Source organism: Melozone crissalis, unplaced genomic scaffold, assembly GCF_028551555.1.
Source record: "Melozone crissalis strain CALT ecotype California unplaced genomic scaffold, PUWL_Pcris_2 ptg000042l_1, whole genome shotgun sequence".
In the NCBI taxonomy this organism is placed as follows: Eukaryota; Metazoa; Chordata; class Aves; order Passeriformes; family Passerellidae; genus Melozone; species Melozone crissalis.
Window position 1 is genome coordinate 17,058,946 of NW_026535820.1, and position 23,709 is coordinate 17,082,654.

Consider the following 23,709-nt stretch of genomic DNA (forward strand, 5'->3'; position numbering starts at 1 on the left):
AAGATGTAGCAGGATGCTACTGCATCCTGTGATTTTTATGTATGAATTATTATGCTTCTCATCACCACAGTTACTTCAGTTGCTGGGTAGTGCTGTTGAATTAAACTTATGTCTGGTCTCTCACACACATTGAAATAAAATTATTTAGAAAGAGGAATGAAAGTAGTGTTGTGTATCCAAACCACTGAGGTCAAGCACGATTGCAATGCTCAGGACAGACCTTATTTGCAGCATCTCTTGCCTGCTGAATCAGCTCTCTTATACGATTTATATTCTCAGAGATGTTGCTGATTGGCATCAGCTGTTGGTTGATACTCTTGATCTTGCTGAACAGATCTGGAAGCTGGTTTGTCAAATTTTTTACTGCAATGAAAGAAAGCAAATAGTTGATATTAAAAAGGAGGAGGAAAACAAGATGCAAAAATATGGAATCACTACACAATTATCAGAAAATTGTGGACAGGGTAATGACAAAACAGTTTTGACTGGTCCTACAATATTAGGAAGCTCTCACTAAAAGTAGCAGTTTATACAGAGGTTATTGTACTCCTGAAATTTTTGGCCAAAGGTATTTGCAGAAGCAGCCAGAATCAGCACTTCCAAAAATGTTTTAGGTAAAGGTCCAGAAAAAAGTATTGAATAGAACAGTGATGTGGTTGCTGCTGACATATTACCCAGTGGCTGTGGATGCTAGGGGAGAATGAGAATAAAGGAGAGCAGATAGGACTCAGGCTCATAGCATCTCTTACTGCCAGAGTGAATAATGGGGTAGGCAGATTGCTGGCCGGACTGAGTAGGGCATGAATTATGTTCTTATGTCAAGGCTGCTAATCAGCACAGTTTAGTAGTGTTATACGGAATCTGGCCAGGTTTATTTTAGAGAAAATAAAATATGATGAGTATTTCAACTTTCATTATAATAGGAAACAATTTCTCATCTCCAACCCAATAATGCAGAAGGCAAATAAAATGAAATCTAGACGTTTTGTTTTTCTAAATATGACTTATAAACTAGTTTGGTAACTGCAGGGATGAGTTACAACCCTGTAATACCATGCAGGACTAGCTCTTGTATTTGTATTATTTAAAATGTTTTCCTCTTACTTGATTTTATCAGATAAAGCTGATGAAAAGATGTCAAATGAAGTTGTTTGGGCATGTGTTTGTCCCTTATTTTGTATTCAGCAGTGGCTCTGTGCAATCCTTTTCACTTAATTTAATTTAACAAACATGTAGCCTAAGGTAATAGTCTAGGGCCCTTCTCTAGCCAATGCAGCAGAAAATCACACAATAACAGAGCAGCTGAGGTTGGAAGAAACCTCTGGAGGTCAGTGTCCAACCTCTGTGTTCAAGCAGGGCCACCTAGGTCCAGTAGCCCCGAACTTGCCTCGGCAGGCTTCTGAATATTCCTGAGGATGAGACTACACAACCTCTCTGGACAACCTGTGCCAGTACTCAGTCACCCTCACAGTAAAAGCACTGTTTTGTCATGTTCCGAGGGAATCTCCTGTGTTTAAACCTTTTACCCCAGGGGCACATTGCAGGCTCATCTTCAACTTCATGCCACCAGGACCCTGAGGTCTTTTCCTACAAAGCTTTTTTCCAGCTTGGCCACCTGCTCAGCCTATAATGGTACATGGGTTTATTTCTCCTCAGGTCCAGGACTTCTCCTTGCTGGAGGAGGTTCAAGAGGTTCCTAGCAGTTTATTTCCACAGCCTGTTGAGGTTTGTCTGGATGGCAGCATGACCCTCTGGTCTATCAGCCACTCCTTCCAGTTCAGCATCAGGAGCAAACATGCTGAGGCACACTCTGCCTCACCATCCAGATCATTAATAAAGATGTTGAACTGGATCACATCCAGCTGACCCCTGAGGTCCCCCACTAGCCACTGGCCTCCCAATCTTTAGAGACCACTCATGGCACTAGCTTTCAACACACAGCACAGAACAGCCTGAGTCACTTTCTGCTGTGCCTGTCCCTTTCTACTGGCCATAAAAGAAGTTCAGAACACCAGCTTAGGGTACGTGCCTAACATTTGAGTGATTAAAGCTCCTGCTGCAAACTGGCCATGTTCACCCTTACAGTGATTTGGCAGGTCCCTCACAGCACCTGCAATACCTGAATTGTTTGCCTCCATCAGTGCTTTATTGAAGCTGGCACTCTGTGTGCTTCCATAGTTACTCTTAATTCTTTCCACTTCTGCTTCAATTGGGACCAGTTCACCCAACACACTGTTGGTGACAGAGTTGGCATCTTCTGCCATGCTCCTTGCACTGGTGATGATGCTGTCAATGTCATCTGAAACAGACAGAAATGAACATGCAAATTCTTACAGTAACAGATAAAAGGGGCAGGCCAGAAGTGATCCATAAGTAACAAACCTCTGTTTATACCATCGAGATTGTTTTGAGCAGTAACAAGATCAACTTTCAGTGTATTTGTCTTTCCATCAGCAACATCAAGTCTTTGTTTTAGGTCTTCCAGGTTAGGACCAATAGCTGCAAAACAGTGAAAGCCCCGTGAGAATTCCAAAGAAAAATATCAATTTTCTGTTAGACAGATGGTGTTGCAGCACTCGTCTATACTCTTACACAGCTCATGCTGCCACTGCGCATTGAATCCACTGCAAAACAAGCACAAGGCAAAGAATTTGCTGGACAGGAGGACTGCAAAGGGGTATAGCATAGCAGAAGCCAGAAATCTACTTCCTTGCCCTTTTGCCATGGGAAATAACTATGACAAAAAGTCCCACTGTAATGGAACTCGCATTTTTTCATTGAACAAGTGCTGAAGGGCTTTGCTGAGATGTGAATTTGTGGTTCAAGGAAAGTTTCTCATGCTGTGCCAATATTTCTAGTACCACCTTCTTTCTTAGTACCTTGCAATGTCCTTTTAGTCTCCTGTGCTTGATCCATGAGTGCACTGCTCTCAGTTTTTAACCTTGCAGCTTTTCCTGATAGGTCTTCTCTCTTCACAGTCTGACAACAGAAGCATGGTACTGTAAGATAACTTGATAATTGCATTAAAATTTAAAGAGTAAAAGAGAGAGCCCAATCCAATTTAAAGAACTCCTCTGAGATCTCACCTGAAGAACATAACCTTTAGCAACAACTACCCAGGTTAATTCAAGCATACTACAACCTTGGTCTTTAGCAATCTTCAGACAGATTTTAAGGCATTAGGAGGAAATTACCAGCATACAGCTTTTGGATGTTATATCTCTGCTGAAAAGCTTGTGGGTATTAGTAGTACAGAGTAAAAGAACGCCTGAAATCACCTGCAGTGATTACCAGGCTTGCCTTGTAAGATGTCTTTATTTTGCGCTGAAAGCAACAGTCAGTACTCATATGGGCAGTCCCATCAGAAAGGCTGTAATTGGCCTGGTTAGTGCTGAGCCAAGACTAATTAATCAACATGCAGAACAGCAACTCATACAAAAGGTCACAGAAAAATAAAGCATGCCAAGACACACAGGTGTCTGATTTTGGGGCCTCTGAGATAGTTAAAGAAAATAGACCCCTGGCTGTAACAAGTTTATTGTGATTTGGCCACTTACTGATACTTACCGATAAAGCTGAGTCAGCTGCTTTCCCAGCTTGGTTGGCTGCCTCCTCTGCTGCCTTGATGGCACCAATAATATTGTCATAGGCACTAGAAGCTTCCACAGCACAGCCTACCAACTCGTCCTTCCTGGCACTGTTCTTTATCCTGTGGGAAACAGGGTGAAAAATGCAGCCTTCTTCCAAGGCTGTGAGATGCATTCCAATCAGATCTGAACTCGGTATTTTCTAAGTAACACCAACACAGAAAATTATTTTCAATTAGATCTGTGACTTCATTCTACAAAAAAAGTCAAATTTGGTGATAGATCAACATGGAAAGACTCTTCAGAAGACAGGATAAGTTCAGGCATATGGAAAAGCACAGCTGTGAGACTCCAAAGCAGCCTTCAAATTATTAAGATGGAGAGAATTCACCAAAGCATATGGAAAATAGTAAGGCACCTCAATACCAGCCTCCAAATACCATTCAGTTAAGAGGAATTCAGAGAACTGTAGATGTCAGATCATCGAGCAAGACCTTCTGTGTTTTCCCCAAGAGCCAGCACAGCAGCTCTGGAATCAGAAACAACAGACAAAATCTCTTCTACCCACTCCCTGTGAACTATAAAACTGTCTAGTACTAGCTGCCTTGTATTTGTGAGAACAGTGCCTTCTTAATTGAAAAAAAATCACACTGAAAACTAACAAAAATAGTAATGAAAATGTGTTTTTTTACCCAAGAATTTTCCAGCTGTTAGGTAATTTGGAATTTAACTTTCTGAGACTTTGCAGTTGGTGCAACGACAAAATGCAAACAATTTGTACAGAGAAAAGTAAACCAGGATTTAACTTTTTTCATTTTGTTCTGATGGATCACAGAAGGCCTCCAAAACCCCTCTCATAATTCCAGTGCAAAGTACAAATAATGGACAGACACGTTTGATTCCTTTCAAGTTTATAATATTTTTGCCTTTCTAGAAGATTCCTTGAAGGATGAGAAAACCAATGGAGGTCTTTTCCTCCATAGTGCTGAGCAGGCATGTCTGAAGACTTCCAAGACAGCTATTTACTCAATTTGCCTCAATTCTTTGATACCATATAAGCATCCCTGAGTATGAGTACCTGAAATAACTCTACAAAAAATATGCTAAACATCTTCCCACTCTGTACTTGAGGATTTTCTCTTGCTAGTAAGATGGTAATGAAGTGTTAGTACAGTAGTATAAAACAGTATTACGTGAGTTCACACTTCTAGGGGGATATAACCAGGAAAAAACCAGGAAGATGTGGTTTTTGGAGAAAAAGAAAATTTCTGTACATCATGAAGAAGCAGAAAGAGACCAACTGAATTTCCCTCTAATTTTGCAAACAGTTAGAAAAGCAAGTGAAATTACAGATCATTACAACCACTTTTTTTGTTCTGTACAAGAATTACTCATTTACAGGAATGGCAACATACTCTTCCAGTTGTTTTGCCAAATCTTGCAAAGATTTGGCATGTTCCTCGGCCCTCACCACCAGTGGTTCTTTGCTTGCTGATGAGAGATTTGCCACTTTTTCATTCATGTCCTTCCTTGCTCCATCCAGCTGAGCAGCCAGGCTTTCATATTCCTATGTTTTTTAAAAGATATGATTTTATTTCTATTTGTACATGTTTCATTTTGTTCATGTATACTTCAGTGGTACAGATACCTTGCACCTGAGGCGACCAAAGGGAAAAACATTCCCTTCCAACTTATTCTGCAGGTTACTGGAGTCATTACATTATGCTTCCAGATCCATTACATAAAAGCTGAGTCAGAGCAAAGACCCTTCTAGCCTAGTATCTTGCCTCTCTGACAGTGGCTAAAAGCAATTAACCAGAAAGAAATACAAGAATAGCACAATTGCCTATGGTACTTTTCACAGATGTTCTCCCCAATTCTGATATCTGCAGCTCAGCGTCTTCCTCAGACACATCACAGCCCTCAACAAGTTTCTCTTACAGAAACCTGTGCAGGCAGGCAGACTCCTTATGCATCCAGCATGGGCTGTGGGATCCTTCCTTTCTTGACTGGCTCAGATAAGCCTCATCTCCAAGAAGATATTGGGGTTTTTTACCTTCTCTTAAACTTTACCTCTTTGCTCTCTTGCAATAATCCAAGCACACTCTTAGCTTGTGTCAGGGAAGACCGGGCTGAGCTCAGAATATCCAGGACACCATTCTGTTGCACATTTGTCTCCTCAATCCGTTTCTGAGGAAAAATGAGAAGGTGAACAACATGTGATTGAGTTATGAAAAGGGGCAGGAAAAGCCGTATCTTGAAACCGAAATTCAAAAAACCAAACCAAAACAACAAACCCAAACCTAATCTAGCTGGCACTAGGATTTACCAAGGGCACAGTCACTTTTTTCATTAGATGAGTGTGCTAAACCAGTGATATATTTCAACAAGGCCACAATTAGAGAATAGTACAAGAAATAAGTGCAGCATGCACTTATTTCTTGTAGTATTTTACCAGCTGTAAAATTTAAATACTGCTCAGTAATAACAGCTGTTCCTTGTCCTGATGAGACCTCAGAAGCTGTTATGTGGAACACTAATCCCAAGTAATTTAACAGTATTGCACCCATTTTTGCTCCCATCTTTCATGGCTGTTAAAGCTAAACACTTTGAAGAACTTACTATGAAAAATACATCAGCATCAGGAATTTGGTCTAGAAAAGGAAACAAAAGCACTAGTGGCAGCTGGAAAGAAGTTCTGGGCAGAGACTGTCCTTCCCTGCTCTCATCAGGTCCATGTTCTGGTCACACAAAGAGACCATAAGCAGCAGAACACACATTTAGACCTGTCCACACACCCATTAGAACATGGAAAGAGATCCTGAAGAAAGTCTATAAAGAATTAGTGCTGCTTGGCTTTGTGAGGTCAAAAGCAGCAACCAAAACCACTTCTTATCTTCTGAGGTTTAATTTTTTTCTCCTGATGCCCAACATTACCTTAATGTCTTCTAACAGAACTGTGTTGTCTCTGTTTAAGCCTTCAGCCTGCTTGACTTGAGCTGTCGCATCGTTCAGAGCTTCACGAAGGTCAGTGATTTTGGATTCATATTCATTCAGTGCATCCCTCACAACTTTAATAAGCCCACGATTCTCTTGGTGGTGCTTCTGTAGTTCATTCTTAATACGTGCCAATACTGCAGTATCAGGACCAGGACCAGAAAGAAAAGTTTTGTTCAGAGAAGAAAGGGAACAGAACCAACTTTGTTAAAAAGGCCTTGGCATTTGGGATTATAAAGCTATACTTGTGTGAACTGAGCATCTTCTGCAATGCTAATTTCAGTGCTACTATAGCAAAAATACTATTCAGCATCTCGCTGGATCAAATCTGCTCACTAGTTTGCTGCTGCAGACACAGAACACAGATAAATGTTCTCTTAAGTAAGGAAAATACTAATTTTCTTTTTTATATGAAAATAACATAATTTCATCAACAATTTCATCTACAATATAAACATCTACAACTGCACTAGTTATCAAAGCCTCCTCTGTAATCAATGGAGAGATATGAGCACATTTAATTTCAGAGAATATAGGAACACAAAAGATGACAAATTAATCACACTCTTTAGCACACCCATTACACTGCTGAGAAAATAGGATACAGAAGAGTCACTCAGAGGTAGGTATCCATGCTCAGGGTTGATGGAAATTAACTGTCACTCATATGGGTGACATTCACATTCCACATCCCTCCACTATGCCCCTTGGAGATAAGCCTGCAACTTTTCTTGATGTCTTCACTGTCTGGAACCAAGTTTCTGAATGTCCCAGTCAAACACTCACAGAGAACATGACAGGGAGTACAACTAGTGCAACTAGAACTCTTGAACTTCTTTGTCCTTGTATGACCTGGCCCTTAGACTACTCTAGCAGCTTCTGAAAATCTGTTGTTAAATTACATATGCAATTCCTCTAAAATAACTCTGTGTACCACTGCCTATCTCTTACGATACACGGAAGTATTGCATAAGTGTGTTGGGATTCGCTACCTCTTTATTTTACTGAGATTGATCTAGCTACAAAAGAAGGATCTACTGGGTTTCTTCCCCAGCTCAACCCATTTTCTTCCATAACACACAAAAAATGCCCTTAAATCCCCTCCAGAACGACCACTTTCCCGTTGACTAACAACAGCTTCAAATCTCAGGGATACGCTGCAAAAGGCCCCTCCCTCTACTCCAACCCAATCAATAATTCTTCAGAATTAAGACTGATCTTTCCAGAAAGTCAGAAGCTGAGAGGAGCAGCACTCACAGCGCTGAGCTTCCGTCCTCTCCTTCTCTGCCTCAGCCTGAAGCTGGCCGAAGTTGCGGCTCCGCATCTCGGCCATCATGCGCTGGGCTTCGGCCAGTTCCTCAGAGGCATCTCCCAGGGGCAGGTTGTTCCCTCCTGCGTTTGTGCCAGCTACCTGTTCCAGGAGCACTGAAAAAAAAGCACTGCCAAAGTTAAAAACAGAATGTGCTTAAGCCTATTCAAGATTCCCAAATGACAGGGCCAACATCTTCTCTGAGATGGATCTGTTTCGTTAATGAATTCAGGAATAGGCATGTCTTTTTTTTTCCTTAATGAAACTGATCCATTTTCCATTAATTCTATTAAGATGAAAAGTATCCTATGACACACAACCAGAGAGAGCAAGATGGCATTGGCCTTGAAATTCGTCCCAAACGACCAAGTTCACAGCAATAATTTTAAGCTTCTAACTTTAAAGAGCCCATGATAACAACCCAAAACAAAGTTATACTTGAAATACTCTTCAAGCCTAGGATAGTCAAATTTGTTGCTTGAAATGTCTCTGTAGTGAAGCTTCTCTGTCCCTTTTCCCTTCATAGGGAAGGTAGGGTCCTAAACTAACCTTATATATTAGATTTCTAACAGGACGAGTGAATATTACAGCTGTGACTAAATTCTGATTTACAAAGTTGAATTCTAAGAAAACTTCTTATGTGGAATTAAGAATATTGTAAATAAGCTGAAAAGACACTATAAAACAAAACATGAGTTAGAAATTATTTTTTACCTCGTATATTGTTGACCACTACTTGTATTTGTGAAACCAAATCCTTTCCTTTCTGATGAGTTTGGCCAAAATTGTCAAATAATCTCTCAGCTTCTTTGTAGTTCATTTCAGCCTAGCAAGGAAAAAACCTATTAGCTTAAAAGTATCTGGATACAGCATGCTAACACATAGTCAGGAGACGTACTTGTAAATTGATTTAAATTGATTAAAAAGGTAAGTCACCTTTTCCTGGAGAGCATTTACATCACGATTTAGTTTAACGTATTCTGTCTCCAACTCATCTACCTTAGAACCTTGATTATGAACAACAGAACGATAATTGTTCAATAAGACCTGAAAAGAAAGGAAAAAATTAATCCAATAAGTCACCCACTGCACACTAGACAAAAAGCAAAAATGTCACTGGATTAAATCTTTACCCAAGGTAAATAAAAGAATTACTGATATAAAAACCAAACAATTCCTTTCCAAAACCTGAGGGTTTTATCTGGGAGTATAGCAACTGCTATTCCAACCAAAGAACCTTTTTTTAAAATGAATTTTGATAACAGCAAGAGGAATGTTGGGGGTTTTTGATAATGCAGTGACATGAAGTGCTTGAAAATGACATAGCTAGAGGGACACCTCAGAAGTATAACTTCCAAGGTGAGCAGGCCTCAAAAAAAGCAGAGAAACTGATTCTGTTCCACAGCATGACATGGAAAACACAGCTACTTTCTGACAGGTGAAGAAGCCCAGTGCTGCCAGCACCTGGTATGTGGAATCCAGGGTTGATGTATGCCTTGTTGCAAGTGACAAAACTATGGCAAAGGTTCCTGGGTTCATTGCCTATCCATTTAATCTGAAACTCACTTTTCTGTGTTTTTGTGTGCCTACCTTTAAGTCCTTGATGCGTGTTTCCAGGTCTCTCATCTGCTCCAGAGTGTGGGTACTTGCATGGACATTTTGCAGCTGAGACTTGACGAGCTGAAGCTCGTCACCTATTGTGCTCAAATCCTTCAGCAGTGTAATCACACAGCTGTCACAGGCTGGAGGGAGCAGTGGGAATCAATACATATCCTTGATATTTTACACAGAGAACATTTCACTGAACACATTAGTAATGATGGAAAAGCTCAGAAGTTTGTCACCTGGTGTAGTCAGAAGAACAAAGGCAAAACAAAGCCTACAGCATTAAGGAAAGTGACTTAAGTCAAAAGTAAGGAGGAGATTCCATTTACACCTGACTAGATGTGCATCTCTTTAATCACTTTTCCAAGTACCTGGGTGAATATTTGCTTTTAAAACATTCATTACAGGATATCTCAGTCCTTTTAAAACTATGTCACTCTTAAAAGAGTCAGCAGTATGTATTCAGAGCCAGTTGAAAGTGATCCAACTGCAATTCTATTTTATCACTTACCGTCACAATCTTCATTGGGATCCACATCTTTTGGTTCATTATTGAAACATTCTGAAATCACAAGAAGGTCATTAGTAACCCAAGTCTCCTTATGGAAATACTATTGTATTTTTTCCCCTCACTTTTCATGTTTGCAGTCATTAAGAGGTGATGCTGCCCTTTCATAAATCCATATCCACTGTAAATGAGCTGAAATGCTCAGAAGGCTGGAGCATGCTAGAACATTCAACTCCCACTAATGCCTTGATGAAAGCAACACCTTTTCCATCCCTCAAAGGAAACCTAGTGTAACCCCACAATATATGCTACTTGGATAGGAGCAGGAGACCCTCTCAAATGTATTGCTAGAATTTGCCTAGAAAAACACCACCAGGATTGGAGACAAGATTATATTGTTAAAGCACTTTATCCAGGACATAGGTTCAAACCCCTTTGTCTACTTCAGTATCCAGGTTCACACCACAGGTTCTGATTCCCCAAAGAATGTCATACCCAGAAGGAGCTGGGAAATATTTATGGCCTTCCTTCATGCCTGCCACAGCTTCCAAGATTAAGGTACTAATCAAGCTTGAGAAAAATCCACAGCGTGTGTGCATGGATGGAGGCACTGTACGTAGGACAAGGCATGCAGCCTGGACCACAGATGCAGGTCATATATAACAAACATTGCCCTCAGACTTTCCAACAAGCCAGCACAGGTGATTTCCTGTCCAATGCACTCTTTTGTTTGGTTTTTACAAACCTTGTTATGAGAAGCTTAACAGTCTCCAGGCGCATGTCAAGTAACATCCTGGGATACTAACTTCTAGGATGCAGGAGAGGAACTGGCTCCTAAAAATGTCATCATATAGGACAGGTATCTCCCCATCTTGATGCCCAAGTTCCTTTTACAGGCTTGGTCCCACTGCCAAGCTGTCATCTCCTCTTGAAAATGAAAAGGGCCATGCATCTTGGTCAAAGCTTGAACCTGATAATCTTGAAAGTCTTTTTCCAACCTTAATGATTCTATGCCTTTTACTCTAAGGGAAAAGGATGCACTCAGTATAGGCTGCCACCATCAAGAGCCATCAACAGCCTGCAGCTTGTGAGAGGATACAGTGATAAAATTGGACCTGAACTTTACCAGCAGCATGAAACAGCCTGGAACAAACCGCCTAGCTGTGCCATTTCCTTTGGCACTTGCACATTAAGTCATTGGGAAGTTAAACGAGGTTGGTAGTGATTACCGCTGCCAGAAGGAGACAAATCATAAAGGATGTGTTTTTAAGAGAATGAAGGAAATTCCTCCAAAATTCAGACATCCCTGCAGTTCTGCTGTTGTGTAGGTCAGCTAACAGCAAGCATATTTCAGCTGTCACCATGAAGTATTAATTAAATAAAACTATCATTACAGCTTGTGCACCAACAACATCAGCCAAGAAATGGTGAAGTGCTGGCCAAGCGCCAAACATCATGCAAAGGGAACCTGCTAGAACATGCTGTGCCTATGATCACAGAGGGGCTTATTCCTAATTCAGAGAAAGGGACTAATGCTGATCAGGAGGTGTACTTGGAGGAAAACAAACTGGCTTGTTGAATATTGCCCTATGGATTAGTTTGTCCTGGCAAACTGTTGCTTCAATAAAGAAAGGAATGATAAAACATCAAACACTGCTTGGATTTGTTCCATACAAGGTATAATAGAGATGTATTACTTCAATGATTAAATATGAAATGAGAACAAGCTATTGAAAAATTGCACGAGCTGCCAACAACAGTTCATATCACCTGCTGTTTCCGATTTCTGTGGCCAAGAACAGACAATGGGTTCCTTGCAGTTACTAGACTGCAGGATGAACAGCAGTGCAGAGAAATTAAGAGTACAGAAATTGGAGTTATTAGTTGGAAACTTTGCTAACATATGAGGAAGAAAATCTGTCTACAGGGAAGGAAAAGTGAAATGTTATTGGTGAATGAAAATATGGGAGAATCAAGGACATTTCAGGAGCAGAGGTCTCTGTATTTCTGAATATAAAGGAGTATCCTAAGGGACTGAGGTGAATCAAGGTAAAGACATTCTGAGGACTGTAAGATCAGGCTCTTTATTTCAGAATTCTAATAGATCGAGCAAACCTATGCCCATGGCATTATGTAAGAGCTTAGTAGTAGTGAAGTACATGTGTGACTGGTTCTGGGAAATCATTAATGTTTTAGCTAGAAGAGCAGCGTAGCAGGATTTATAAAAGAGCCTCCTGAGTCAGGCTCTAACTTCCATTGCAAATGCAGGAAGCTTGGATACCTAAGACGGCAGTGCCTGAAGCAGAATCTGAAGATTTCACTAAACTGCGCCAAATACATTTTAAAAAGACATTTAAAAAGACATTTTGAGGATGCTCAGTTTCCTAAATCCGTAAGACAGACTGGCAGGATATGATTTAACCCTGTCAACAAAGGAACCATGATATATTTAAAAGCACTGCCATGAAACAAAAACAAAAACTTGGCAGTATTTATGGAGGGAAATACAAGACAAAACCATTTAGAAGGGTAAACCTGATGACTCATGGACAGCCCTTCTATTACTGTGGTGTTGTGTTTTAGGAAATTTTACATTTTGTAAAAAAATTATCTACATGTCTTGTAAGCCTAGATGTTTCTTTGAGTTCAGCTTATCCAAGTACCTTCCTTCTTTTCCTTCTTTGCTTCCCAAAGAGAAAACAATGCTCCCCCTTCCATTCAGAACAATGCTCCATTCACAGGCCCTCACATACCTCCAGTCAGGTGGTCACAGCTAGCCAGCTGTCCATTATTATTACAGTTACATTTCTGACAGAAGCCTTCATATTTTTGTGGATTTCCAAAATATCCAGGAGCACAGCTAGATAAAGAGATACAAGTAATATTTATTAAATAGTTGAAGCTAATTCTGTGGAATATACTTTCCCTTGAGATAAAAACCCAGTTATTTGCCTGAAGAAACTTTCAAGAACTTTTGATTTCATGTCTTGACTTAGACAGAAATAATATATTTTTGGTTTACAGTATCCTCTGCACTATGCTAAAAATATCTTTGTGAATGCTGCAGGATTTTTTTCTAAAAATAAAACTCCCACAGTGCTCTTGCAGGAATAATTCACTTAATCTGACAAGAATTTGACAAGGCTTAACCAAGCAAACCATACCATTCTGGTCTGTGATCCCAGCACAAAACATGTACTGAGGGGGATCACACTGCAAGCACAGCTGAGATTTCCAACAGCAACAGCACTGAATGACATCATCACCCTTCTGCTGTGTGATACCCCCTCTTGCCTCCTGCCAGCAAAGCAGTCTGTGTGACTGAGCTCTAAATATTTTAAAGGTAAAATACATTGTTCACACTGGATAGCTACCATTCCTAGAAGTCACTCTGTGGTAAGATCTGTAAGGGGGATAATGCAGGATCAAAGGGCCATGATGAGCAGCTGAGGTACAGCTACACCTGGAACAGAAAATACCTACAAACTGCAGATTAGACAGGGTCAAAGGCACCAGTCTTGGAGAACAAGACCAGGTCCTACTGCAGGTCCTGTCTTCAGATGTGACATTATGACTTATTAACCTCAAATTTCCAAACCAGACACACAACACCACTCCATTACAGTTCAGTTCTCTCTGGATTTGAAACTCAGTGAAATTGGGTCCTCTGGCTGCTTGAAACCACTCTGTTGTTCCTCTCTTGCTTTGCCAGACTGTTGCAATGTTCCAGCAAAAGAGATGGCTTCAGCCTGGTGTGTGTAAGTTCCAACTGAGGATACACACCAGAATGATTTGGGATGAAGGGTATGGTGCTAAATGTTACATGGTTGCTGTTGGATAAGACCATTGAGGCACCATTGTACACACTGGAGGAAAAGGCGAAAATGTTTTTAGCTTGAAAAGGGGTGAAATAAGAGGGAGTCATTATTACCAGAGTGCAGGACGAGGCAAAGCATAGGGCATTTCAGCAAAGAGGCAGACCCCTTTTCTCAGTAAAAATGGTGCAGTCAGTAGTCTGTGGAGAATTGCTTACATTTCCCCAGGGAGTATTGGGTTTTTGAGTGGAATTACACCACAGCACCACTCTTCAGCAGCTATTCATATAAATAGTTGCTCCTTATGGACATACATACTGTGCATAGGTGCATGTCCATATGTCCACATGTGTCTGTCCCAATACAGAGATCCCTCCTTTTATCATCTCTCAAAACTTTGTTTTGAGAAACAGGTTACTCACCGCTCACAGCGAGCCCCGGTGTAGCCTTCTTTGCAGAGACACTGGATTTCTTCACCATTTGCCACACAGCCAACTGCAAATCTTTGAGAAGAAGCAAAAATATTATTGGGAGCACATGATCAAATAGGTTTGACACTCTAGAGGTTCAGTTTAATGACTTTCAGATTAAAAAGTTTTTACACCACCAAATTATTACTTCTCAGCTAATTTAATTGCCTCTAGATAATTTATTGTGACTAATTCTTTGAAGTTTTTTTTTTTTGTGCAAATCACTTCCTTAGACTCAAAAAATTATAATTTCCTGGCCCTGTGGCCTGAATGTAATAGTTCACTACCCAAAGGAATTCCTAAAATAAACCTTAATAGTGATGTCATAAAACAAGTCTGGGTAGCTATTTTATCTTAGTAGGCAAGAACCAATAGCCTGTGCTAGACATACGTTTCCTCATGTTTACACACCTTTCCTTTCCTTTTCAATGGATGAGAACACTAAAGGATGTTTTTATGCAGCTAATGTTATTTAGGGTTTTTTTAACCAAGGCAAAATAGAGTTGTGCACAATTTTTGGAATCCCAAGGATCTGGTTAACACAATGAACTTTTTTCTCTGCTCTTTCAAGCAGATGTGTCTAGATTCAAAGTTCAATGTTTGTGAAGGAGAAGGCAGGATGTGAAGCAGGGCTGTGTTTGCTATTTTCATTTTTTAATCTATGAACAGTTAGATAAAGCAAGTCTGTATATCAAAAGAGAGGTCTGCACTAAGAATTACTGGAATTTGACTGGATGGAAAATTGTCAACTCCAGTAATGCCAGGTGGGGTGCATTTCCTATGTCTAGAATGATATTCACCACCCTCATCTGCAGTTATGAAACTGCACAGGTTTATAGTCTCCCTAGATATTTCAGAGCTCTGAAGGCAAATGATGACTAAAAACATGTTCAGTCAGCCTCAGGCAAGCACCTGCAGAAGAGGCTGTCAAAACCAGATCTATCAGAGAGTTCTCTGATAAATGATAAACCTGTCTATTGTCTGGTGGTGTAAATCTCCTACTTAGGGTTACGTGGTGTGCGCTAATGCACCTGGCAAATACCATGTGGTGCCTTTAGCAATTTATAGCTTAGGGTTTGTTTGGTTTGTTTTAAAATTGATTTTATTTACCATGGTTAAAAGTGGCCAATGATGATAATTTGGCTAAACATACCATGCATTTAAAATGCCATTAACTGTTCAGCTTTGAAAGCCTGGCAACCTTATTAGATACAAGTAAGTTTCATTTTTTCACTTTTCATCTCAGTATGTTTACCCTTTCAAACAGAACTTTGACAGGAAAAGCAATCATACACTAAAAGAGTTCTAGATATGTGCTTAAGACCGTAAATGTTTTTACATTACTTTTGCACCTTAATATTTTTTTCTGAATTCCTATAGAAGGCTCACTGTTTTCTCTTATCTCCTAGCCAGAGTAATGGTGCTAAACACCTTCCATTCCAGTAAAAAGAAGGATTCTGGATACACCCAGTAAGGGAAAAGACCTCATTGTAGATTTCTCATTATAAGGAGAAGTAGTACTGGTGGTTTTGAAAAAAAGCCCACTTCTACTGTCTGGGTCTCCCCAAGGTTATGAGCAGTGTGCCTCTGAAGTTCAGGATCTGAATGAGAATTGGCATACTCAGCTTACTAAAAAAGGCAATGCTGCGAGACAGACCACCAAGCTCTCAGTAAGAGAACAGAGAAGATCATTATATTCCTATGGCAGCAGAGTTTGGGCTTTGGGATTTTTTTTCCTCTCTCCCTCATTTTTTTTTCTTCCTTCCCCTGCTTGACTCTTCTTACAAGCTTTTACTGTACCTGTTTGTATATGGGCAAGGGCATTCCCGGCAGGAACCCTGAGTGGCATCTCCAAAATAACCATCTTTACAGTGCTCACATTTCTCCCCAGCAGTATTGTACTGACAGTCCTTGGAAAGGAAATGAGCAAGACATTTAGCAGTGCTTTAACACTCTATATGGCTTTACTATTATTTAAAAAAATACAGCCTATTTACTTGGAGAATATGTTCGTTTTCTTCCATATAAGCAAGCATTTATTGTCAAACTGCCTTCATAGCCAGGACAGAACAATTTCAGTCCATTTTCTAATTGTGCTAACAAAGCACAGTTTCCTTTCTCTTGTGGAAAAGCAACAGATAAATAAGTTTAATTAACCATATTTTAAAAGAAACTCAGCCAGATTCACAGTTATTAAAGGAGCATTCCATTAATGCTCTCTGTCTTCATATTACAATTAAAAGTCACTACATTTATATAAAACTTTAAATTTTGCATCTTAACACTACTTAGAAGGCAGATAGCATCTATAAGCATGCAATGAATTGAGCCAAAGTACATTCCTTTAAAAATCTCATTAAATAAATACAAAAATTGTTTCATGTAGTAGATTCAGACCAGAATTGAATTTCATGTAGTTTCTCCAGTGTATGTGTTACTTGTATTTTTTTTTTTGTAGTAACTGGAATAAGTAATAGAAAGCAAAAGCTAAGAATACTATTGAAACTGATGCAGCTGACCCCTTTTCCCATGATACAATTGTTGAGAATTGTATCTTGGTTTAGAAACATTATTCATTCTAGTGCTGTCTAACCATCATACATTTATATCTTATGGGTACAGAATAAGGAAGTTGCCTTTGCATTACCTAAAGCGTTGCTAATTTAAAATAGAAGTTGTTCAAATACACAAGCAGCATAAAAATACATAAGCAGCCATAAGAAAAATATCAAATGACTAACAGTTGAGAGGCATTCACACTCCCAAGTTCTACAACTGTTTGTCTTCTGTGCAACAGACTGATCAAATGTCCCACAGAGCTGAGGGCTTACTAACAGAGCAAAAGATGGAAAAAAGGAAGCAGGAAATCAGCTGGAAGCAGTCACTGAGCAAACTGTGCTTCCATTTCAGGGACCGCAGTAGCTCAGGGCTATGTCTGAAGACCCTACTACCATGACTGGCAGAAGAGGGGTGTTTTTCCCTACAAATGAGAAACAGCTCTGTCTCTCCCATCTCCTCTAAAACTCCATTCTCCTTCCCATTTCTCCACACCAGATTCCCTCAACCACAAGCTCCTCCCTCAGGTGGTAACACCTAATTTGTTTTTATTTTGGTTAAAGAACTATATCTGTGGTTCATTGATAAAAGGTTCTGATTCTGGGAAAGAACAGGAGAAGCTCCAGTTTCCACATGAGCCATTTGACATGAAGTTAAACATCAAATATCACAAAGGCACTATGTTTGCAAAAGAAACCATTTTAAAATGCAGCCTCTATAAAAGCTGGTGCATATGTTCCTGCAAAAACCTAATGGAAAATTCAGAACCTGTTTCTGAAAAATTACTGTCAATTTTCATAATATCGAATAATAAATTCAACTGCAGAAAGAGTAAAAGAGATGTATTTAAAATATGTGTGCTGGTTTCATCTTAGAGCAACCTCCTCCCAAAATGTTATCCCCTGGCTTTTTGTTTTGCTCACTCTGTCTATAGAAACTGAAGCAATTCTGCAATTGCAAAGCAAATTTCAGCTATTTCACATATAAGCCACCCTAAATGTGCCATGCTGCTCCTCTAGATACATGGCATATAAAGGCTGGAATTCCCTAGGCACAGTGCAATGAAGCCAGAGCAGCAACTCCCTCATGGGTCTTCCTTCAAGTTTTACAGGGTCAGAGACAGCTCTAGAGTCACAGCATCTCCAAACCAAGTACTGCAAACCCTAAAGGAAAACTTCCAGCTGACTCCATATGCCCCCATATGGTACCAGGGAGTCAGAGCAGTGTCAGGGCCACAGCAGAGCTGCCGAGGTTACATCAAACACGTGGGGCTCCGTGACATGAAGCAACATGCCATGGAATCAGCAAGTCTCAGCACCATGCTGCTGCTGAGGGAATGTGCCTTCCAGGAGGAAGGGCAGGGACCATGAGGACACAAAGCCTGACTAATGGCAGAGAAATGCTTTTTCCCTTCACATGAGAACCAAGGTCTTCATTCTTCTCCACCTCCCCCCGCCCTCCATTGCTCCCCTCTTCGAGCAGCATGGCAGTGCACTCGTCGCCCTCCAGCAGCATGCAGCAGTGGGAGAGCGACTGCCTGAGCCAGGGAGGGCTGTGCTGCTGCTGCACAGGGAAAGGAGCCAGCCTGGGCTTAGCCTCCCTCACAAAGCCTCCTCTGCAGGCTGTCACTGGAGGGACACTGACAAATGTAGGTACTCAGGTCTGGGGCTTCAGGTGAGGAGCAGGAAGCCAAGTGAACAAGCTTTGCACTTTGGATGTGGAACTTGATGGCTCCACAGTGGGAGGCCTCCTTGTCTTCTCTGCACCATGTCAGGTTTTTGTCCCATGGCTCCTCTACTGAGAGACAAACTTGTTCTTGGTTGGGCGGAAGCTCATGATGGAAATAAAGGCCCTCAGGGCTTTCATTTTTCACCACATTATTCTGGATGACTTTGCCTGCCCAGGACTAAGGGCTGATTTAGCTCTACCTATCTGAAAGTTAATCCAGCTGTGAGAAGGATGAGATAAAGAAAAACTTAGATCACATACTTCATGAGGTGAAAGTAAAATTTGCCTTCATAACTCTAATCTGAAGTGAAACTTCTTGATCTTTCTTGCTGTGCCGCAGCACTTTCCTGTCACAGCCTGCCCTGCCCCTCCAAAGCAGCAGCCTGTAAGTCATCTCCCAGAATGTGCTGAATTGGTTTATAGTTTCCATTAAAGCAACAGGGTTGGTTGAAACAAAGTCAGGGAGAATGACATAACGTGCAGGAATGCACCGCAGGCAGAATGGATGCTCTGCAAATGAGGAAGAAGTAACAGAAAAGACAGACCATGAAAGATGTTGGCAAGGTTCTTGTTTGCACAGTAAATGAAAAATTAGTAAAAGCTTTTTAAGGGGGAATTTTTCAGGATAAGCTATTCAAAGAAGCATCATGGATACACACTGGAGAAGCACAGTCAGCCAAGTGTCACACTTCCATTGCTGAGGGCTGATCCACTCCCATGGGGCTGCTTTGGGTTTAATACAGAGTGCCAAGGAGAAAAATCTACCCCACCACAACTTCTGTAACAGCTGAAATCTTCTAGTTAATCTAACTTCTATTACTTTCATTTCATCTTATTTAATTCAATATTTTTAACTCATCCAGCTGTAGACTATGATTAGTGAAGATGCACTGAAGCTGATTAAACAAGGTTCTGCAAAGCCCTATGCTATACATGAATGTGCTGTTTGTCATCATCATACAGACATATCCTAGTATATCTGTATAAAGCTCAGGACTGCATAACTCAGGATAAGACCCAGGATTACTATAAATTACAAATGTTTCCTTATGTAAAAGTGTGGTGACTTTTTTGTAACCAGGAGCTAACAAAAATTACAGGTGAAAGAAAGAAATTAAGACAAGGACACAAATTCTTCCAATCAATCACAGTTACATTAAATGTACATTTAAGTGTACCCATCTTATGCTCATTAACAGTATAAAATTAAGACAATAAGACATACAAGGATTACTCTTAGTTCCTTGGAATTTAACAATACTCTATGGTCCATACTGCAGTAAGAGAAATGTTGTTTACTCCTTTTCTACCCAGTAATTTACTGAATGTCACTAATTACTTACAATACATTTTCCAGTACCATCTTGACATCTATTTGAATTTCCATTGCAGTTGCAGGGCACACAGCGTCCAGCAAATATTCCTTTATTCTCACGATAAAATCCAATGCCACACTCCTGGACATCAAGAAGAAAGAAAAAAAAAATGGTGAGCATTGGTAGAAAGTTTTATATGTTACAGGAAGTGCATTTTGAAAGTGTTTTCTATTTCTAAGGAGTAGTGAAGGCATGAATTTCCTCTCAAGCTCTCCTAAGCTCATAATGTTGCTTAAACTTTTTAATGCAGTAAATAACAATTAATGGAGATGAAGTTTAGTCTGAACCCTGTGCTTTAGACACTATGGCAGTGATGGTTTAATCATTTTGACTCTAACCCCTGAGAAAAATACATCTCCTGTGGCTACGTACAAAGGTGTAGAATATGATTTCTAAACCACAGAAAAGTATTTGAGTATGAGAACACTGTAGTGTGAATCTAAAGAAGAGCACCTGGAAATCTCACACACTAATTAGTGGCTATATCTTGATAATAATTTCACTACAGTGTATTCCTTGGAAACAGTTCTGGATACCTTTTACATACATTCATCATGACTTCCACAATTTAGTCTACCAAGAGGTAAAGCCACACCTAGACATAGCTAGGTGATGTAACAAAACATACAGTGGTCTAGTTTCTAAGTACAGGCTTGCCCTGGAGACAGGGAAAGCATGACAAGAATGTTCCAACTATTGAGGGCACAGGAGCAGCAGCACAGCCTGTCAGATCAGAGCTGGATTTAAACAGGGAGCTAAACCAGAGGGACGTTCTGAATGAAGGAAGAGACATCAAGTGTGTTTACCTACAGCAGGAGGGTAGTAACTAATATGTTAAAACCAGGCTCTTGCTTGACATGAGCAGGGAAATCACAAGGAATTCCTCATGGGCATGAAGTCCTGCTGCATACAGATCAAAAATTCACGCTCATCTTCTCCTGGAATATTCTGGGCACACCAACCACACTAAAAACTACCAGACATCAGTCTGTACTTCCTATTCTGTAGCTCTTTTCCCCAGGAACTAAGCTGGCGTGGGGCAAAGAGGATCAAAAGCTTACAGAAGTGGGGAGAAAGCCGTGCTCCCCACGAAGGCAGCACCTCCCAGGTTCCTGCCTCCAGCAATGTTCTTGTGAGCTGCACCTCTGCCTTGCCTTTGCCTCACGGCAGGGGCTGGCCCCAGCAACACGCAGAGAACAAGTGACAGATGAACTCTAAAGCCATAAATCTTTCCTCATAGTAAGTGCACCACCAAGACTGATGGAAACAATCTGAAGAGCAAAGGGTCTGTGGGATTGCGCCACAAATCATATTCCAGTGGTCAGAGGCATAAGTATTTATGCAGAGGCAGGATTAACCAGAGAATTTTTCAATGACAGAACTATCACAGAGAAAAAAAGTACTCATCTTTCACAAAGCAATCCCAAAAAGAATATTGAATTGCTGCTGTTGAAACAGCAATCACTACTGCCATCTTTGCCTTTTCTACATATAGGATAATTGTGGAAAAACAGAAGTATGCAGAATACTAATACCATCAACAGCTTTGAATACTGACTTCAGTGTGAGCAAGGACTAAATTTAGAATAGACAGTTGAAGTTTTTCTGACACATTTATTAAAGAGTGAATATTTTCCCTGAACAACAGGGAGCCAATATACACAGCTTCAGAAGAAACCAGGGCCTAAAATACATTTAACAGCATGACTAAATATATGCTCTAATGCATATAGATTTTATTTACTTAAAGTCTCTTTTTGGAGAGAAAAATAAATCAGACATTTTAAAAATACATCTAATTGCATTTGGAAAAAAATCTGTACAGCCTTTTGTTTTTCTATTTATGCTGTCTTTAAAGTGACACATTTGGAGTACGTGGGCACATTGTTTTTGAAGCAGCATTTGTGATTCCACACAAATGATAAACTGATTCCACATGAAGATAAAGCTCCAGGCACTTTCAAGCGCTTTTTAGGATCATTGTTTTCAAGTAAACAGCAATTTAAAACAAATCTCTTGTACACAGTTTTGTTAGTAAAGTACTTTGAGACAAAAGGTTAATCTTCTCATTACTTCTATATTAAGTAATATAGAAGTTTAAACTATATTAAGCAATATAGAACTTGTTACCAAATCAGTTCATTTAACAACAAAGTGAAAGAAGGAAGGAAGCGAGGAAGAAAAAATGAGCAAATTACCTCTCTTGGATAAAAATCCATTTGAACTTGTTGCCACTGACTCCTCTCCTGAAGGTGGGGATAGGAGAGCCTCTGCTGTATATCTTGTGCTAGGCAATGCCCAAGGGACACTAAAGTGACAACCAGCCATCCTGCATTTGTTGGCCTCTGTGCTCGGGCCATCATTTTACTTTGGCTCCCCTGTGACCATTCGCTGCTCTCCCTTCGGTGCTCACTGTTCTTTCTCTTATTACTCCCCCTCCTTCTCCAGCTTCTGACTCAGATTAATGAGGTTCTGGGCCAGGATGGGCCCCACCTTTAAACTTTATCCGTGAGTCAAGTCGCTCGGCACACAGCACCGCTCCTGAGGTTAACAAGTAACTCCGCAGTTCCTGTAGCTCAATATATACCTAAGTCAGGGTGTGGCAGGCATCACCTCCTCCCCACCTAAGGCAGCCAGACACAGCCTGGTGATTAGAGCAGTAAATCACTGCCTGAGTAATGCTGCATAAATATACAGGGATTACGAACTTCCCAGTGAATGTCTTGATCACTTCCCTTAGCTTTGTGTTTTCACCAGGTTACATTAAAAAAACCCCAAAAGTTTAATTTAAACAAGGTAGTATGTTGAAAACAATGGGATGGCAGTAGAATTTTCAGTCAGTGCTCATCAATTTGTGTGTGGCACAGAGCAACAGAAGTGTGAAAAAATCAAAAATATTCATCAAATAGTTACTCTGTAGATGATGAATTACCTGTCCTGAGCCGTGGATGCATACACAGAATGTAAGCCAGCCATACATGATTTTGTTCAGTCTCCCTGCAGCTGCTCCAGCCTAGATACTATTCATTCATTTTCAATTCAAAAAGCTTTTGCAAGGTTAGTACAGCAATTGCCACTTTATGGTAATACTCAACCATTTTCAGAGAGTAATTCCTCATATTTTGTGCACTGCTTATCTCTCTGGTGCTTTATTCTGCTGCATTGGGTGCTTACACATGGCAACAGCCAAGCTTTAAGCTAAGCAAAGTAACAAGCAAAAGAATTACAGCTACAGGAACTGCATCAAGGACAGGATATACAGCTGTAGTGCCAGTCTTCAGCTAATAGCATTATTTTGCAAAGCCTACACTATCTTTCATAAACACATCTCCAAATATTTTTTGCAAATACGTTAATTTCAGTTTTCACATGTTTTTCTACACAGATAGTATCCTGAATTGTCTGGATTCAGGCTACTTCCCTTGGACCCCACTAAAATAAGAAACACCAGGAACCTTCTCTACCATGTGTGGTCTCACAGATTTCCATTAAGTCAATTCTGACCTGCTCTCCAGTAAAGTAAGAGATTATTAAGGGTGTCATAGAAGAATCCCTCACCATAGTGCCTTACATATGCAAAATTATGCTTGCAGCTCCATAAAAGCAATCACAAGTAGAACCACAATCACAGTAGAACCACAGTGCTTCTTAGATGGTGAAAGCACTCAAGCCATTGAAAGCGCACAGGCTTACAGGAAGCACACTTAATTACTACAACCACCATCCTGCTCCTCTAACCAGCCCAGTACACATAGCTG

At 40.3% G+C, this 23,709-nt stretch overlaps 1 protein-coding gene across 1 annotated transcript in view; it reads right to left on the minus strand.

Annotated features, from left to right (window-relative positions):
* Positions 1-23,709, minus strand: part of LAMA3 (laminin subunit alpha 3) — a 100,026-nt gene that overhangs the window by 15,927 nt on the left and 60,390 nt on the right. Inside the window, exons 40-56 of the mRNA XM_054284554.1 lie at positions 19,919-20,032; positions 16,092-16,201; positions 14,244-14,324; positions 12,760-12,866; positions 10,010-10,060; positions 9,484-9,635; positions 8,830-8,940; positions 8,608-8,719; positions 7,842-8,009; positions 6,525-6,721; positions 5,661-5,777; positions 5,003-5,154; positions 3,568-3,709; positions 2,880-2,979; positions 2,383-2,499; positions 2,120-2,299; positions 221-363 (exon numbers count right to left, since the gene is read on the minus strand). Of these exons, the coding sequence (XP_054140529.1) occupies positions 221-363; positions 2,120-2,299; positions 2,383-2,499; positions 2,880-2,979; positions 3,568-3,709; positions 5,003-5,154; positions 5,661-5,777; positions 6,525-6,721; positions 7,842-8,009; positions 8,608-8,719; positions 8,830-8,940; positions 9,484-9,635; positions 10,010-10,060; positions 12,760-12,866; positions 14,244-14,324; positions 16,092-16,201; positions 19,919-20,032 (2,154 nt within the window). The remainder of the gene's footprint in view (positions 1-220; positions 364-2,119; positions 2,300-2,382; positions 2,500-2,879; positions 2,980-3,567; positions 3,710-5,002; positions 5,155-5,660; positions 5,778-6,524; positions 6,722-7,841; positions 8,010-8,607; positions 8,720-8,829; positions 8,941-9,483; positions 9,636-10,009; positions 10,061-12,759; positions 12,867-14,243; positions 14,325-16,091; positions 16,202-19,918; positions 20,033-23,709) is intronic.